Source organism: Panthera leo, chromosome B3 (assembly GCF_018350215.1).
Source record: "Panthera leo isolate Ple1 chromosome B3, P.leo_Ple1_pat1.1, whole genome shotgun sequence".
NCBI classification, from domain to species: Eukaryota; Metazoa; Chordata; class Mammalia; order Carnivora; family Felidae; genus Panthera; species Panthera leo.
The window spans coordinates 102,048,061-102,067,063 of record NC_056684.1 but is presented as its reverse complement, the minus strand read 5'-3'; the positions used below and the strand labels follow the sequence as shown (position 1 = coordinate 102,067,063).

At 37.8% G+C, this 19,003-nt stretch overlaps 1 protein-coding gene across 4 annotated transcripts in view; it reads left to right on the top strand.

Moving 5' to 3' along the window:
* The window catches only part of DLGAP5 (DLG associated protein 5), a 40,099-nt gene extending 22,519 nt beyond the window's left edge, over positions 1-17,580 (top strand). Inside the window, exons 13-19 of one of the 4 annotated variants that reach the window (XM_042943306.1) lie at positions 2,027-2,119; positions 6,393-6,609; positions 10,736-10,928; positions 12,666-12,717; positions 13,300-13,546; positions 14,780-14,829; positions 17,145-17,580. In XM_042943306.1, coding sequence (XP_042799240.1) covers positions 2,027-2,119; positions 6,393-6,609; positions 10,736-10,928; positions 12,666-12,717; positions 13,300-13,546; positions 14,780-14,829; positions 17,145-17,252 — 960 coding nt within the window. In that variant the 3' untranslated portion in view covers positions 17,253-17,580. Of the gene's footprint in view, positions 1-2,026; positions 2,120-6,392; positions 6,610-10,735; positions 10,929-12,665; positions 12,718-13,299; positions 13,547-14,779; positions 14,830-17,111 lie in introns of all 4 variants that reach the window. The other 3 variants (XM_042943305.1, XM_042943308.1, XM_042943307.1) reach the window with 3 other exon arrangements.
* The last annotated feature ends 1,423 nt before the right edge of the window (positions 17,581-19,003 follow it).

Below are 19,003 nucleotides of genomic sequence, written 5' to 3'. Positions count from 1 at the left end.
CAGAGTTGTGCAACCGTCACCACAATCCAAGTGTAGAATATTTTCAGCATTAAAAGACCTTTCTTTCCTGTATGCAAGTGAATCCCCATTCCCACTCCCAGCCCCAAGCAACTTACTCCGTAGATTTGCCTTTTCTGGACACTTCATATTAAGTAAAATAATACCATATGTAGTCTCTCATATGTGGCTTCTTTCACTTAGCATGACGTTTTTGAGGTTCTTGCACGTTGTGCGATGTATCTGTACTTTGTTCCTTTTCATTGCTGAGTAGTAGTTCTTTGGGTAAATACACCATTCTCTATTCACCAGTTGAAGGACACTTGGATTGTTTCTACTTTGGTGATTATGAATATCTTCTTTGAATATTCACATACAAATCTTAGTGTGGACATAAGTTTTCATTTCTCTTGAGGTAAATATCTAGATATTGCTGGGTCATATAGTAAATTTACGTTTGAGTTTTAAGAAACTGCCATACTGTTTGCCAAAGTGATTGTAATATTTTACTTTCCTGCCAACAATGTATGAGTTTTCCTATGTCTCCACATCCTGACTAGTATTGTTACTGTCTGTCTAGTGGAACCATCCTAGTGGGTACGAAGTATTTGTTGTAGTTTTGATTTGCATTTCCCTAATGAATTATGATAATTATCTTTTCATGTGTTTGTTAGCCATTTAAATGTCTTCTTTGGTGAAATTTCTATTCAAATCTTTTGGCCATTTTAAATTGGGTTTGTCTTTTTGTTATTGAGTTCTAACTGTTTGTATATTCTGAAGACAAGTCTTTTATCAGAAATATTATTTGCAAATATTTTCCCCCACTTTGTAGCTTGTCTTAATTTTCTTAATGGTGTCTTTTGAAGTGTAAATGTTTTTAATTTTGATGATATTCAACTTATCAACTTTTTTCTTCTATGTTGTGATTTTTGACACCATGTCTAAGAACTCTTTTTTTGCCAAATGTCAGCTCACAAAGATTTTCTTATGTTTTTTTCTAAAAGTGTAGTTCTAGCTCTACAGTTAGGTATATGATTCATTTGGAGTTCATTTTTGTGTATGATATAGGTAAGACTTTAATTCATCTTTTTTTGTGTGTATATCCAATTTCCCCAGCACTGTTGTTGAAAAGACTATCCTTTCCTCATTGGATTACATTGACACATTGTTGAACATCAGTTGGTCATAGTGTAATCCTGATCTTTTTGACATTTACATTTTTTCAGGAGAGAGAAATTGAGAGTATACATGTGTATAAATGCATAATAGGGGGTTTGAAGCATGTTTACTAAATTATTAACAATGGTTTCCTCTTTGGAAGAGACTGGAAGTACCAGAAAGATAGGCATCATACACTGACAACACTGACTCCATCTTTGACCCTGCATCTTGTCCACGCCTATACAATGACCTCTCTTGGGGCTACATTTTCTAGGCCCCATGGAGGTTAACGTAAGAACGTAAGCCTTGACTGGAATGCGGGAAGGCTTGTTTTGATCTTCCCTAAAGTGGTGCACAGAAGGCGCCACTTTAGATAACTAGTTGAGATGAGGACCATACCAGAAGGATAAGGATCATACATTCTTATCCTGCTAGTAGGTATATTACATGTATCTTTTAAAATAAGATTCTGTCAAGAGAATGAGAAGGCAAGCCACAGACTGAAAGTATTTGCAAAAGACATTGTGTTTAAAAAAAAAAAAAGAAAAAGACATATCGTGTTCACATTGTATAGTTTAGGAAACAAACATCTAGGATATCCCTCCTACATTTTAATGGTCAAAAATAAATTAGGAGGGTTCTTCATATTTGACATCTTTTCTGTAGATTTTGGAAGTTTGTCAAAGCACAAATAATTTTACCATAAGAATTCTTAATTTGAATACTAAATTGAGGATGGCTTTGTCTAATTTTATATGCCATCAGTCCAACTCACCATTCTCAATTTTTTTGAAGCTTCAGTTCACTGGTTTTTCATTTTAATAAAGTTAGGATTAATCTGATAAACATGTGCTTTATTTACTAACAGATAGAAGATGTAAACCAAAAATTCAACAATTTGACTAAACTTGAGGAATCTGGATGGCAGAACAATAATAATACAAACAAAAAAGTCTTTCGGGTAAGTGTGTGGGTTTTATATCCAAATTTCTAACATAGATTCTTCTACTTTAATGAATGTTTATTTTTCAGCTTTAAAAACATTTAGCTTCAGATTTTTCATCTTTTTACCAGTAAAGTTCCATATATTACATACAACGTCTGGATTGCCTTTGAAGAAGCAATGAAATTCAGCTAAATTCTAAATCAGCCAGATCTTAAATTCAGCTAAACACTAAATTCTTTCTGGAGGGCAGGAGGTAGGGGCTGTAATTGAATGGGGACACGCAAAGGGCTTCTAAGTTACCAAATAGTGGGTATATGCATGTTTGTTTGTTTTAAATATATTTTTAAAGTTTATTTGTTATTTAGAGAGAGAGAGCAAGACAGCATGATTGGGGAAGGGGCAAAGAGAGAAGGAGAGAGAATCCCAGGCAAGCTCCTTTCTGTCAGCACAGAGCCAGATGCGGGGCTCAAACCCACATACTGTGAGATCATGACCTGAGCTGAAATCAAGAGTTGGCCACTCAACTGAATGAGCCATTCAGGCACCCCTGCATGTTTGTTTTACACTTCAAACTGTACATTTTGTTGTAAAACATCCATTTTGTTCTAATAATAACAGGAGTACTACATAATTGATATAATGCTTAGTGTGTGCCAAGTATTGTTCTATGTATTTAATGTGTATAAGCTCATTTAATCATCACAACAGTCCTGTGAAGTAGGCTCTGTTCTCCCCAAGCTACAGTTGAGAAACCTCACGTCCAGAAAGATTAAATCACTTGCCAAATGTGGAGCTATGTTTCACGGCCAGGCTTCTCTTTCCAGAATCCATGTTCTTAATCAGTAGGCTATGCCACCTCTTTGTTTTTATATATTCTTTTGTGTGCTCTATTTCAAAATGAAATAGTTTTTAAATAGGAAAGAGGGACAATGGCTCTTTAGAATGTCTGTCTTCTTCCCTATGCTTTATCTTGTAAATTTTCCTATTTTCTCTAAAATTTGCTTTGTTAACATGAAAGATTCCATTCTTCTCTATTTGTAGTACTTTTTTTTTCTAGTAATGTTTTGAACTCAGAGTTTCTGGTCAAATAGATACTTCTCAAACCACCTTAGAGCATTGCCAGTGTTTCTTTATATTTTATTTTTACTTAGTTGTATTTTTTTTGAGAGAGAGTGTGCGCATGCACATGTGCACAAGCGGGGGAGGGGCAGGGAGAGAGAGGGAGAGAGAGAATTTCAAGCAGGCTGTATGCCCAGTGCAGAGCCCAACGAGGGGCTCGATCTCACCACCATGAGATCATGACCTGAGCCGAAATTAAGAGTCAGATGTGCTTAACCAACTGAGCTATCCAGGCACCCCTCTTTATATTTTAGAAGAATACCTTTGGTGATAGAATTAGGTTTCTAGTTTAGTACTTTATTCTTATGTAACCCAAATAAAATGTCTGTTTTAAATCCTATCTTAGGGACTTAAGATAGTAGAGTATTAAAAGAACCTGTTACAGGGGTACCTGGATGGCTTAGTCTGTTAAGTGTCCAACCCTTGATTTCAGCTCAGGTCACAATCTCATGGTCATGAGATCAAGTCCCGTCAGACTCCGAGCTGAGTGTGGAACCTGCTTGGGACTCTCTCTCCCTTTCTCTCTGCCCCTCCCCTGCTTGTATTCGCACATGTGTACATGCTCTCTCTGTCTCTCTCAAAAGTAAATAAATAAGAATTTGAAAGAATTTATTACCAAATTATTTGACTAATGAAGTCTCATGACAAGGACGCTGAGGACAGTGACTAAATTAATTGAATGAATTTCAAATCTGCTAAACAGTGAAGAATACTGGGACAACTTGAAGCTACCATGGATATTTCTTATTGAGTACTCAGTCCTGGAAACATGAACATCATCAGTGCTGCAGATAGCGTTATATCAGAGCCTTGTAATTCTGTCCCTTATCACCAGGTGTCTCTCTCCTCTTACTCTATTTTAGAGGCTACTATTAAGATTATCAAACAAATAAAGTAAAATTAATACCTATACTTTGATCCTCTTCCCTCTTATTCATCGATCTGTCATTCCATCAATTAGCCTTTTTTTCCCTCTCTTCCTCTCTCTTTTTCCATCAGCTTTTAGACATGTTTGAGGGTCTTAGCTTCGCTTACATTAAAAAAACCCTTAAACCTGTGATGTTCCCATCTCCGAATCACAGACAAGTTTCCTGGAAAAGTTGTCTGTACTCTGCGGTTACTGTTTTGGTCCTCACTTATCTCTCCAACTCACTGCAAGTCAACTTCACCCTTCTTGATGCCTCTAGAACAGTTATCACCAGGGGTATTGATTCTCTAGTTGCTGAGTTATTAGACACTTACTTAATTATAAAATCTAATCCTTCTGCAGGATTAAATACAGTTGATTCCCTCTTTCTTGAAATTATATTCTAATTTTTCCTCCTGTCTCTGTGCCCATTTTCAGTCATGTTTGTATGTTTGTTTTTCCATTTATCCCTTAAATGTTTGTGATACCCTTATTCCTACCTCAACTCTCTTCTTTCCTTCCACATTTTTTCTGTGCAATCTTCCCCATCCTGTGATGAGTCCCAAATCTGTATTTCAAAACACATGTACTGCTAAGCTCTACCTCTATATATCCTGACTCCATAAAACTTAAAATCAGTATGCCTCGGGGCACCTGGGTGATTCAGTCACTTAAGCGTCCAACTTCAGCTCAGATCATGATCTCACGGTTCATGGGTTTGAGCCCCACATCGGGCTCTGTGCTGACGGCTCAGAGCCTGCAGCCTGCTTCAGATTCTGTGCCTCTCTCTCTGCCCCTCCCCCATTTGCACTCTGTGTGTGTCTCTCTCTCTCAAAAATAAACATTAAAACGATTAAAAAAAAAAAAAAATCCCAAACTGAAGTCATCTGCACACACATCGATATTTCTGTCTCAGAGAATGATATTCCCACTAGGTGTCTGAGGTATCTTCTTTAGTCTTTTCTCTATTTCACCATCTCTACTCTCCACACATCCAACAGATTGCTAAGTCCTCTCAGTTCTCCCCCTTAACATATCTCTTGAAGCCATTCATGGCTTTTCCATTTCTCCTCCTTAATCTAATTACTATCATCTTTACCCAGTATCAGTGCAATAGTCTCCTTCCTAACTGACTTGTAACCTCCAGTCAGTCCTCCATTCTCCAGGCTATAGACAGAATGACCTTTCTTTTTTTTTTTTTTTTCTTTTTTTTTTTTTTCAACGTTTTTTATTTATTTTTTTGGGGACAGAGAGAGACAGACAGAGCATGAACGGGGGAGGGGCAGAGAGAGGGAGACACAGAATCTGAAACAGGCTCCAGGCTCTGAGCCATCAGCCCAGAGCCTGACGCGGGGCTCGAACTCACGGACCGCGAGATCGTGACCTGGCTGAAGTCGGACGCTTAACCGACTGCGCCACCCAGGCGCCCCCAGAATGACCTTTCGAAACACAAAGCCGATAACGTTAATCTCCTGATTAAAAGTCATGGATATGGGGCGCCTGGGTGGTTCAGTCGGTTAAGCATCTGACTTCAGCTCAGGTCACGATCTCACGGTCCGTGAGTTCGAGCCCCGCGTCGGGCTCTGGGCTGATGGCTCAGAGCCTGGAGCCTGCTTCCCATTCTGTGTCTCCCTCTCTCTCTGCCCCTCCCCCATTCATGCTCTGTCTCTCTCTGTCTCAAAAATAAATAAACGTTAAAAAAGAAAAAAAAATTAAAAGTCATGGATAAACTCTATTTCTTTGTCCTCTGTATAAATGTGGCTCTTTAAAATGGTTACATGCAAGGGATTTTAAAATCTATCTGTTGTTACCTCCCAGCTCTGCTATGCTTTCTTTCACTTCTGGCTTTGCAAACATGCTATTTTTTGCACGTTCCAGCCCTTTCTTCGCCTGGTCTTGTAGCCTGGCTAACTGTGATTCCAACTCAGTGCTACTTCCTATAAGCCTTTCTGGATGACTCTTAGGATTGATTTAGGTGATAGCCTGGTATTCTCTTACAGTTGTCTGATTTTGTCTGTATCATGACATTTATTCTTTTTAATGTCCACATCGAGCCCTTCCCTTAAGCTGTGAACTCCTCGAGAGCAGGGACTTTGTCCTTTACCTTTTGACCCCTGGCACCAGAGCCGAAATCAAGAGTCCGACGCTCAACCGACTGAGCCACCCAGGCACCCCAAATGTGTTAAATAGCTATGCATGCTTTGTTTTTCTTGTAAGATGATAATGAGTAGCTTTAATAAATGTCATAATTTCTCTTTGCAGAAAAAAGTTGTCTCAGGTGTAGCAAGTAAATCCAAAGAGGATGATGGAAGAATTGCAGCTAGAAATCGCCTAGCTGCCATAAAAAATGCAATGAGAGAGAGAATGAAGAAGGAAGAACATGTGGAGGCAGCGGCCTCTGTAATGCCAAAGGAAGTTGATACAATAGTGTTTGATGCTGGATTTTTCAGAATTGAAAGTCCCGTTAAATCCTTCTCAGGTTAGATTTTTTGCTAAGACTCCTTGAGAGAAATATTTGGGTTAGATGGGAGCTTGTATAAGAGGTATAAAGTAGCTTTCACATGAAGGCCTATAAACTCTCTGTGGGTCTGGAAGATAGACTATGCTCTCACAAACCCATGCAAGGCACATTGTGATGTGTATGATTAGATTACTTTAAGTGTGACCAATCTTCTAAAATGGATTTTGTGTTTCCTAAGTGATTTCACATCAGTTATTGCCACTTAACCCCACAATCCTGTGGGGTAGGTCACAGGATCCCAAGCGGTAAGGGACATGATAAAAACATGAGAAGTTAGGTGATTTTCTTCAGGGTAGTTGGATTAGAATTTAAGATGCAAAGCATCTTAGGCATCAAATCATCACACTTCTTTAGTTGTGCTTTAAAATGAAGCACAACTGTGTGTGCGTCATTGGAAAGTGGGTTTGGTTTAATTTTCATTTGTATTAAAACTTTTGCTCAGATTTTATGAAATACAATAAATGTACTAATTTCCTAATTTAAAAGCATTCCAGTGAAACCAGCTTTTAATACTTTAGGAAACCATTCTTATGATTTTCTAACTGATTTCTAACTCTGATCTTATGATTTTCTTTTACAATTTTTTTTTTTTTTTTTTTTTTTTAATTTTTGGGACAGAGAGAGACAGAGTATGAACGGGGGAGGGGCAGAGAGAGAGGGAGACACAGAATCGGAAACAGGCTCCAGGCTCCGAGCCATCAGCCCAGAGCCTGACGCGGGGCTCGAAGTCACGGACCGCGAGATCGTGACCTGGCTGAAGTTGGACGCTTAACCGACTGCGCCACCCAGGCGCCCCTCTTTTACAATTTTTAATAGCTATTTTTTTTTTAAGTTTTTTATTTATTAGAGAGAGAAAGCATGCTCATGTGAGTGGGGGAGGGGCAGAAAGAGGGGGAGAGAGAGAGAATCCCAGGCAGGCTCCACACTGACAGTGTGGCTTGAACTCATGAACTGTGAGATCATGACCTGAGCCAAAGTCAGTCACTCAATGGACTGAACCACCCAGGCACCCCCAATAGCTATTTTTCATAGGCTATCTTTAAACTTTTTTTTTTTAATATGAAATTTACTGTCAAATTGGTTTCCATACAACACCCAGTGCTCATCCCAACAGGTGCCTTCCTCAATGCCCATCACCACCCACCCCTCCCTCCCACCCCCCATCATCCCTCAGTTTATTCTCAGTTTTTAAGAGTCTCTTATGGTTTGGCTCTCTCCCTAATTTTTTTTTTTCCTTCCCCTCCCCTATGGTCTTCTGTAAGTTTCTTTATTTTGAGAAACAGACAGAGTGTGTGAGCACAGGAGGGAGAGAGAGAATGAGAGAGAATCCCAAGCAGGCTCTGCGCTGTTAGCACAGAGCCAGATGCAGGGCTCAAACTCACTAGCTGTGAGATCATGACCTGAGCCTAAATCAAGAGTCTGTTGCTCAACCAATTGAGCCACCCAATCGCCCCATAGGCTATCTTTATTAGATTGAATTTATATATCTAGATTGAAATTATTTATATATACATCGTGTAACGAGAGGTCATAGCTGAAGTAATCTGTAAATCTCAGTAGAAACTTGTATCACTGCTTTAGGTGCTAGATGTTTGTTTTAATGTTTGTTTATTTTGAAAGAGAGAGAGAGAGAGAGCAGGGGAGGGGCAGAGAGAGAGAGAGAGAGAGAGAGAGAGAGAATCCCAAGCCGGCCCCTCACTGTCAGTGCAGAGCCCTACATGAGGCTCAGTTTCACAACCCTGAGATCATGACCTGAGCTGAAATCAAGAGTTGGATGCTTAACTGACTGAGCCACCCAGGTGCCCATAGATGTTTGTTTTCAGGGAGAAAGGGTCCAAGTCCTCTTCAAGTACTAATCAGCTGAAGGGATGTTTTTTTCCCTATTTAACTGTGTCTACTGGGAAGTTTTCTGAAAATAAGCTTGAGCTGTTATCTGATATTTACATTAAAATGTAAATTTATCACCGCAAGTATATTATAATCTTCCTGTCAATTTAGGTATCATACCTGGTGTAGTCTGGCTTGTTTGCTTTACTCTAAGCAGCTTCACTTCCACCCAGGAATTGCCTCCTGCTAGTAACGTGGCTCCTTGCCACTAACTTCCTGAGGATCCTACTAGTTTCCATTACTATGAACTCATCACTGTCTGTTCTTTCATGGACCCAGTGTGGCACTTCTGACTGGGGAGGTTAAGGTTCATGGCCCAACACTATCTTGTTAAAATTGAGTTTTATTTACAGAGCCCTTAGTTCATATGAGGCCTGTTACAGAACAGAAGTCCCCCCCAAAAGCCCCTCTCATCCCATTTGTTTCTCCCTAGGGACAACCACTTTTAGTTCTTACGAGTCTTGGAATCTTGAGTTGTTTGAAGCCCTCTCTCTGAACAAGATACAGATTTTTTTTTTTCTTGAATTGTTCCTATGATTTACTCTCCTTGGTTATCTTGGATCTTTCTTTCAGAAATACCTATTTTTATTTTTTTCCTGGGAAATAGGCTATTTTTATAATTTTTCCTGTACTTGCCATTTTCTACTTCCCGGATTTCCTCAACTTTCATATTGGCTCTCATGGTGGTATGCTTTGTTTTGTCTTGTTTTCCTCTCATGGTTTAAATTCCCAAGAGCTCTTTCTCATTCTCGGAATGTTCCATTTTATAACATTCTGTACTGGTTTGGTAAGTGTATTGTCTTACCTTTCTGAGGATGTTAATGGTAGCTTTTATGTTTTCATTCCCCTGTAGAGTCAGTATTTGTTCCAAGATACTTTTGTCTGTTTGGGGTGTTTTCTTTTGTTTTTGGTTTTGGTTTTGGGTTTTTTTTTTTATGATTTATTTTTTAGAGAGAAAGAGAGAAGCAGTGTGAGCAGGGGAGGGGCAGAAAGGGAGACACAGAATCTGAAGCAGGCTCCAGACTCTGAGCTGTCAGCACAGAGCCCGATGTGGGACTGGAACCTACCAGCTACAAGATCATGACCTGAACCAAAGTCGGGTGCTTAACCGACTGAGCCACCCAGGTGCTCGTTGTCTGTTTGGTTTTGGTTTCCATCTCTTATATTAGAGGCTTTCCTTGGGTGTCTGGCGATCATTGACTGCCTGCTTGTGGTTAAGAGTGGGTCTCTGCACAGCAGTACTTGGGTGATGTGGTCTTTACTGTCATGTGATTTAGCTGTACCATAACACTGGGACCCTACACATCACTATATTGAAGTCTGTTCTCATGTGCTAGTCAGATTCCCCAGAGAAGATTCTTTCAGTCTGCTGCCTAGAAGATAGAATTCTGGCTACCAGCCTTTCAGGGGCCAGGTGGGAGGAAAAAACTGAATGTCTCAATAGTTTGTAAATACTCACCAGATCCCCTTTTTCCACATAGTCCCCTCCCCATCTCAACCTTACTTGGTATCCCCTAACTCAGAGACCTTCTGTTCCACCTTTTTCAGGAAATAACCCTCTCTTTTTCTGGTTTGGGTGGTGGCAAGGAGCATGTTGACTACCTGTGCAGAATCAGGAAAGGATTCCACTTGTTCTTTAAACTGACTTTGTTTTTCCTGTTTTTAGCTCCATTTTCATCTCTGCTTTCAGAGATGCTTGAGGCCACCAGTTGTTTTGAGGCGTGTTATGGTATAAATTGGGTTGATTCTCCTCTTTCCTGGCTGTGACTTAGGATTTATTTTCTTGGGTCTAGTAAGTAATATCCTACTCACTCATCTACATTACAGCTTCTGAATTTTTCTGACTATTGTTGTCTCTCTTTTAGTTCCCTTTGTCCTGGAAAATTGTATTTCAGGTTTAAAAAGCCACTGAGTTTAAAAAAAAAAAAAGATTCTTTGTCCTTGTGACATTCTGCCTTTTAAGATGATCTCTGTTTCTGCGTCAAGTAGTGGGATGTCAAGAGGAAACAGAATCTAATGTGTGTGTTCAATACTATCTTTAACTGAAAGTCCCAGGCATTTGTCTTTAACAGACATTTTACTGGAGAAGGAGGCTAGTTGGTAGGGTAATAGGAAGAACTTGCACTGTCTTCCTTGTTGTAATGAAAAGTGAATGAAGGAACTTTTTGGTATTGAGATGATTTCTTTCATCTTCTAGGACTTTCTATCTCCTCTGAACGTCTTTCTCAAAGACTTAGGACACCTAAGTCTGTCAGCAAAGCTGTGTCTGAGAACAGGTCTAAGATGGGCGTTCTGAGACAAACTGTGTCACCGCAGAATCCTGATCCTTCAAGTACCACATGTGGACATGTTGATAAGGAGACTTTGCTTTCAACTACTCCTAAAAACAGGTATTCCTTCATGTGTTGTTATCTAGACTATAACAGATGCTGACATTAAATATCATTTCAGATTGTTAACCTGGTAAAATATGCAAGACCCGTATTTTCTATTAGATTTCACAATGACCCTGTGACATATAGAAAATACTTCTGTTTCCTAAATGAGGGAACTAAGGCTTACAATTTCTGATCGGTAATTGGTTATATTTAGATGGGTAGAATAAATTCTGCAGAACTAAGAAGAAAGGAAACAATACAGTGTCCTTTGGTGTTAAACACATTGTGGCTTTGGTGCTTGATAAATCTGAGCTCAAAACCAGCTCTATGGCATACATACTAGCTGTGAAACTTTGGGATAAGTTAACTCACTTAGCTTCATTTTCATCATTTACTAAACAGCAGTGTTTGATGCCTCCCTACAGGGTCCTTGAGAGGTAGGCACTTTTGTACTTTCTATAGAAAGTACCTTGAGATTGCTATCTTGACAGATAACAGAGCATAAATAAGGGAGAGCTAATGTGTACTGAAGAATTATGGGCTAGACATGGTTCTAGGTTATTAACATGTATTATCTCATTTAATTCTCAAAACAACCCTGTGAGGTATTAGATCTCCATTTTTCAAGTTAGTAACTTGAAAAGTTAGTAACTTACCCAAATTCAGCTTATAATTGGTAAAATTGGATGCTCCCTGTATTCTTTCTGCTACAAATGCATCAAAATTATCTATATAGTCCTTGTTGGTGGAACATAAAGATACCAGAAATCTGATAGGAAAAAAAGATACTTTAAGGTAAGTAGGAAATAAAATTATCATCTGGAGCCAAGAGAGGACTATTGGATTTATTATTAATCTGGAGACGGGATAGCATTGAATACTTAGCCATCACAGCAGAGAAGGCTGTCAAAAAAGTAAAATAAAGAACACCTACGAATTGAAGTAGAGGAAACAAATGAAAGTTTTTGCTCTTAAATATTTCATGGAACATATTTTAAGATTTCTAATTTTTAGTATAAAGCAAGGTATATTTAACCTTTGTGGGAACTAAATATTCTAGAAATCTGGGTTATAAAATACAAATTTATTGTCATTTCTTAAATGCAACTTACTTTGCTTTATATATCTCTAGTTTATTATCTTGTGCTGAGAAGGTCCATAATTGTATTTAAGTGATAATACAAATACTCTTTAAAAAATCTTTTACTTAATTCCCAAAAATAATCCTGAAAGAGCAACTTACACATAAACAACTTTGTGAGGTGAAGGCAACATGAAGTTGAAAACTGGAAAAATAGGATATTTTTTTTAAAAAATGACTTGCAAGAGGTTGAGACAGATATTTCTAATGAATACAAGTTATGAACTTTGAGATTGGAATATATTATGCTGTAGCGAACAAGTGAATGTGGCCAACTCCAGCTATAGGTAACTGAGTTGTAGCTTCCACACTCCCAGGAGTTGGCTTTATTCTAACCTTTCTCTAGTATGTGTGTAGCTCTAGATTTGACTGAGGTTCAAAAGATTGCTGGTGGACTGAACAGCATGGTAACCGGCTGTGAGCTTTCTGGTTTTTGTGGCCATCGTGCTTGTAGCTGTGGTCCACAACTAGCCTATTTGGACCAGGTCTGATCTTGGACCGGATCCATCTTTGACTCATGAGGGACAATATCAAAACACAAGTAAAAAGATAGCAGTGTGTTTAATTATCTGATTACAGTGCTGCTTTTTTCTTTTTTTTTGGAACAGCATAGAAGATACTCCGTGTCCTGGATTACAAGATTTAATCGAAGTAAATTATGTAAGTTCGATTCCAGTGTAGTAGATAGCAGTTTATGTCATCATGTATAGTAACTCCGTAAACCACTCCCAGAATTTCCATTCTGGAAATCTAAATCTAAATCAGTCATATAAAATGATAATTCTTGTTTTAAAGACCTTTGGCTTGTTTGAAACTATAGTGCCATTTTGTGTTCTTTAACTGCCATCAAAATTATTATTGTAAATAAAGTTTTATTATAACCCAACCATACTTACATATTATATCTGGCTACTTTCACAGTACAGCGGTAGAGTTGAGTAGTTGTGGCAGAGATTCTGTGGTTCACAAAGCCTAACATACTTATCATCTGGCCCTGCACAAAAAAATGTTTGCCAGTCACTAAATTGGAGTATCATAGACATTTGCTGAGAAAGTTTCCTTCAATCATACTGTTGCTATAATATTCTTTGAACTAATTGTTCAAGAAGCAACATAGTGGGATTTACAATGTTCTTTAGCCTATGTTCCAAATGTCATTCTTCTGTTTTTATTTTGAATAGCAACAAAACTTTTTGTTCCAATTTTTGGTAATTAAATGTAAAAGTATTTTTTTACTTCCAGGGTACAAACAAGATAAGCTTTGAGATGGATCGTTTACCCAGTGAAAGAATGAGTTTGCCTCTACCTGCTGGTGAAGTGAGAGATGATATTAATGATAACAAAAAGGAAGAAATTTCAGATGATGTGGAAGGAATGGAACTAAATTCTTCGGTTACAGCACAGGATGTTTTAATGAGCAGCCCTGAAAAAAATACAGCATCACAAAATAATATCTTACAGGAAGAGGAAACTAAAATTTCTCAGTCAGGTGAGGTCTTTTAAATATATTTAGATGACACTTTGTTAAATAAATGAATTTGGACTAATACACAGATTATCGTAAATACTTCAGGGTACCAGTTTCTAAGAATAAGTGTTGAAAAACTGGACATTCATAGTAAATACCTTATGAGAATTAGTATGTGTTGTAGAATCCCACTCTACACCTCAAACCTTTTGAAGTAGACCTATTAAAAACTAATCCATGTTGGAACTAAGTAGCATTTTGCATCAGACCTATTTGCAGTCTTCATTGTTTGTGCAGACTCAGAGAAATTCCCTGAAGTTTATTACTGTTTTACTTCACATCCTTTTCAACGCACATCCTCAAACCTTTCTTCAGAATGCCCTATTTTTCTTCCGTATTGCCTTTTTCCTATCTACTTTGTTATGATTGTTCTGCAATACGAAATGGCTCTTGTATTTTTGTTATAGTATAATGTGCGATAGTTTCACCTGCTGTTTTCATCTGCTACTCAATGGTGTTTTTCTGGCTGGGGCCTAAAGCAAAATAAACATAACCTTGGCCAGACATTTAATGTACTCCAGCTAGCATCTTTCAGGTACCTTGTTTTTTTTAATCCCCTAAACTTTGGTTTATTACCTGTTTATTATAAAAGGATGTAACTCAGGAATAGCCATGTGAAAGAGATGCATAGGGCAAGGTATGGGGAAAGGGTACAAAGCTTCTATACCCTCCAAATGCACCACTCTCCCCAAATCTCCAGATATTCACCAACCTGGACGCCCAGTGGTACCTTTAATATCACAAACGTGAGATTTGTTTGTAGAAGACTCTTTATACTGAATTTAAGGATAAGAATTTTACTAAAAAATTCAAGTACATTTTTAAAAATGCCATAGCACTGGGACACCTGGGTGGCTCAGTCGGTTAAGCATCGGACTTCAGCTCAGGTCATGATCTCATGGTTCGTGGGTTCGAGCCTGCGTTGGTCTCTGTGCTGACAGCTTAGAGCCTGGAGCCTGCTTCAGATTCTGTGTCTCCCTTTCTCTCTGCCATTCCCCTGCTCAAGTTCTGTCTCTCTCTCTCAAAATTAAATAAACATTAAGGAAAAAAAAAATGCCACAGCATAAGATGACCTATGTTTTTGTTATAGCATTTCATATATGGAACTTTTTGTCTTTTTCAGGTGTTGTCCATTTCTAACCCTTGACTGTGAGGATATTCTTTAAAAGTTAAAAATTATTTTTTGTTTTTCAGTACTGTTTGATACTAAAAGTCTCACTACTGAATGCCATCTTCTTGATTCGGTAAGTTTTCCAACTTAATTTGAAAAATTCCTTTATATTCTAGATTTGTTTTATAAAATGGTACTACTCACTTTTCAGTATATGTGCAAAGTTGGTTTAAAATTTCCATGTTTTTGTTGCATGTACTGTGAAATCCATTTGTTATCTATGTTTATATACTTTAAAATATAGGGGCGCCTGGGTGGCTCAGTCGGTTAAGCGTCCGACTTCGGCTCAGGTCACGATCTCGCGGTATGTGAGTTCGAGCCCCGCGTCGGGCTCTGTGCTGACTGCTGAGAGCCTGGAGCCTGTTTCCGATTCTGTGTCTCCCTCTCTCTCTGACCCTCCCCTGTTCATGCTCTGTCTCTCTCTGTCTCAAAAATAAATAAATGTTAAAAAAAAAAAAAAAATTAAAATGTAGCATATTCTAATTCTAAGTGATGCAAGAAAAAATAAGGCAAGGTTTCTGCCTTTAGAAATGTACAGTTGGGAAGATAATGTCTATCCTACCTTCAGTTATCATTGGTTATTTTCATTTTAATTCTTTTAGATTACTATATTTATGTCGTATTCTGTTTAGAGGCTCCCCAGCCTTTACTTTTGCTGACCTCTTGCCTCTGTATCTAGTTTAAACCTTGACCCTTCTATGAAGCCTTCCTAGAAAAGCTCTCATCTCTCCCCTATTGATTTATATATATAGATATAGGTGTACAATGCACACATTTAATCTCTTATTAATAGTGTAATATGAATATATTATATTCCTGAAACAGATTATAATTTGGGGAATCTATTTCCCTTATGAACTGTAAATTCCTCTTTAGGCAGAGCTGTCTGATTCATGTTCATGATGCTGTCACTGGCATGAATGAAAGAGTGCTTTCTTGCTTACTAAGTGTTTATGGCACTGGTTTTCAGCCCTACCCCCAGATATTTTTATTCCAGCAGTCTGGAGTAGGACCATTATCAGGTGATTCTAATGTGTAGCCAGGTTGACAACCCTGGTTTATAGCCTTACCTTGAAATTTTCCAGGGCCAGCTGCTAAAATAGGTCAGGAAATGGTCTTGGTTTGCTAATCTTTGATCTCAGAATATAAAAAATTCATTAAGGCAAATGTAGGATAAAAGAACAATAATTTTGTTAACCTCATGAAGCCTGGCAAATACTTGGCTTCCTTAAGCCCCTAATTCCTTAAGGACTTCTGTATATGTTGGCCTTCATTATTTTCAAAGATGCCCTCTTTATGTTCAGGCTTCTGTGCCGCCTTGTGTCTCAGCAGAATAAAGTGTATCATTATGGCCCATACTCGGTGCTTTCTTGATCTTAGAGTCAGGGATTTCAGCATAAGGCCAATTTATACAAATCTGATATAATCCTGTTCCCAGATATGAACTCCGAATGCTTGGTTCTGACATATATGATATTATAATTAAATCTGGAAATTAATGTATCATAATATTTCATTTTGTACTAATACTATGATTAAAAGTGCTTCACAGTTATCTATCTTCTATATTATCTTGTTGATAAATCTTAGTACTTTATTTATTTATTTATTTTTTAACGTTTATTTTTGAGAAGAGAGAGACAGAGCATGAGCAGGGGAGGAGAGAGAAAGAGGGAGACACAGAATCTGAAACAGGCTCCAGGCTCTGAGCTGTCAACACAGAGCCCCACGTGGGGCTCGAACTCACGGACCGCGAGATCATGACCTGAGCCAAAGTCAGATGCTTAACCGACTGAGCCACCCAGGCGCCCCAAATCTTAGTACTTTATAATTTAGTCTCCCTGTGAATTCTTTTCCACTTTCGTAAATATTAGAACTTAGACTTTTTTTATATTTTTATAGGTCCACCTATGTATTTTAGACCCAGATTATTAGTCTGTAGCATCACTTGAACCTGAAATAGGGCTCAAGGGGGAACAAAAGAAACGAATTCTAGCAGGATCACATTAGTAAAAAGCCTATTAAGTATAGTTATATGGATTAGGACTTGTGGAATCTGTGTAAGTGGCTTAAGATATGGCCTTAATTTTATTCATCCTACATATACTGCTGAAGTACATTTACATATTACTACTCACCTTTAAGACATATATACCTGATATACCTTTTCAATTAAAAAAGTATATATTGAAATTAGATCTACTGGAAAGTAGCAAATTCATTGTGCTAGTAATAATTGTATTATTATATACAAAACGTGTTATTTATGTTATTAATTAACCTATTAAATTGCATTGTTGAAGACTTAATTGGTGAAAGACGTGATGTAGTGACTTCTTTGAATTTATTCTCCAGCCAGGCCTAAACTGTGATAATACATTCACTCAGGTGGAGAGGAGACATCCAGATCATGGCAGACACATTTCCTTTGGTGGTAACTTGATTACCTTTTCACCTCTAAGGCCCCTCAGTGAAGAACATCCAGAAGAATTTTGAATTTAAAAATGAATCCAAATATTTTTTTTTCATATTATCAGTGCTGTGATATATTCTTAGCATTTTGAAAAATTAAAGAGTATGTATTTGTGTTCACTTCTATTCAATTTATATAGTGTCATAAAATGTTTTAACATTCAGTGTTCATCAAAGTTTGTTTTAGATACTATAGTGTTTTTCAAGGGTAGTGGGAATATTTTGTACATTAACTATGCAGAATAAAAAATGTACATCACCTCGCCTCTCTTGTTTAAAATGTATAAGCTTAAAGCTAAGTGTACTAACATAGAGCTTATGAACATTCTTCAGTTTAATCAAAATATAATATTAAACTTTGACAGAAATATTTGCATCTTTTTATACTTTATTTTTAGTTTGGACTCTTAAATTTGTTGATGTCCGGGGCGCCTGGGTGGCTCAGTTGGTTAAGCGTCCGACTTCGACTCAGGTCATGATCTCGCGGTCTGTGAGTTTGAGCCCCGCGTCGGGCTCTGTGCTGACAGCTCAGAGCCTGGAGCCTGTTTCAGATTCTGTGTCTCCCTCTCTCTGACCCTCCCCCATTCATGCTCTGTCTCTCTCTGTCTCAAAAATAAAACGTTAAAAAAAAAAAAAAATTGTTGATGTTAAACAGCTTTGCATATTGGATTTTCCAGGGTGTACTGTATTTCTTTAAATGAGCTTTCTGGAATCTAAAGTCAGTTTACATGCTGCAGTTTCAAATGCTTAAACTATTAGAGGGGCTCATTAAATCTTTCCCTTTTTGTTTTCATTTTCCCCTTGATGTGACTGACAACTTAAGGAGGTGCCTTCTTCCCTTGAAGAAAATTATATCAATCACTTAATGTGTTTGAAATATTTTCTCTTTTATAAAACTCTTCATTATAAGATTGTTGACAACAGGGCCATGAGAATAACAGAGTACCAAGAAGAGTCATAGTAGCTAAAGCTTGTAATCAGACCTGGTTCCAGTTATTTCTGCCTCTAAATAAGTTAGGATTGGAGGCATTAGCCAAACAAGCAGCAACTTTATAGATAAACTTGTAATATTAGGGGTTTTCAAAAAGAAAAGAAACACATCCACTTCTGTTATCAGAGAAAGGTATGTTAGGCTTGTGGGAAAGATAGTATTTATTATCAAGTTCATTTGAACGGTTAGGCTATGTGAGGTGTTGGCTTAGAAGAATGTCCTTAGAATGCCTAGTCTTACCAAAGAGAAAAGTGGCTCCAATAGCCAGTTAATGAATAATTCAAGCAAGACATGCAGAACAAAGAAACATATGTTTTCTAAGGGCCCAGGCATATAAGCATGCAAAAGAGGTTGGTGCAAGGTAAACCAAAGACTTAGAATCTATATAAAGCAATATGCAACATAACAATAAAATAATTTGCCCTCAAGAATGAAGCAGATGAGAATAAAAACAATGGCAGTAAACATGATTTTTTTTTTTGTAGATTTAGTAAGATGTACTATTGTTCAGAGAACTTTTGGCTGTTTAGTAATAGTAAAATGAACTCAAACTAATTTAATAACAAGGAGGTTTATTTATTTTTAAATGTTTATTTCAGAGAGAGAGAGAGAGAGAGAGAGAGAGAGAGAGAGAGAGAATCTTAAGCAGGCTCCATGCCCAGTGTGGAGCCCAATGCGGGGCTTGATCTCATAGCTGTGAGATCATGACCTGAGCCGAAATCAAGAGTCAGATGCTTAATAAACTGAGCCACCCAGGAGCCCCAACAAGCAAGTTTATTATTTT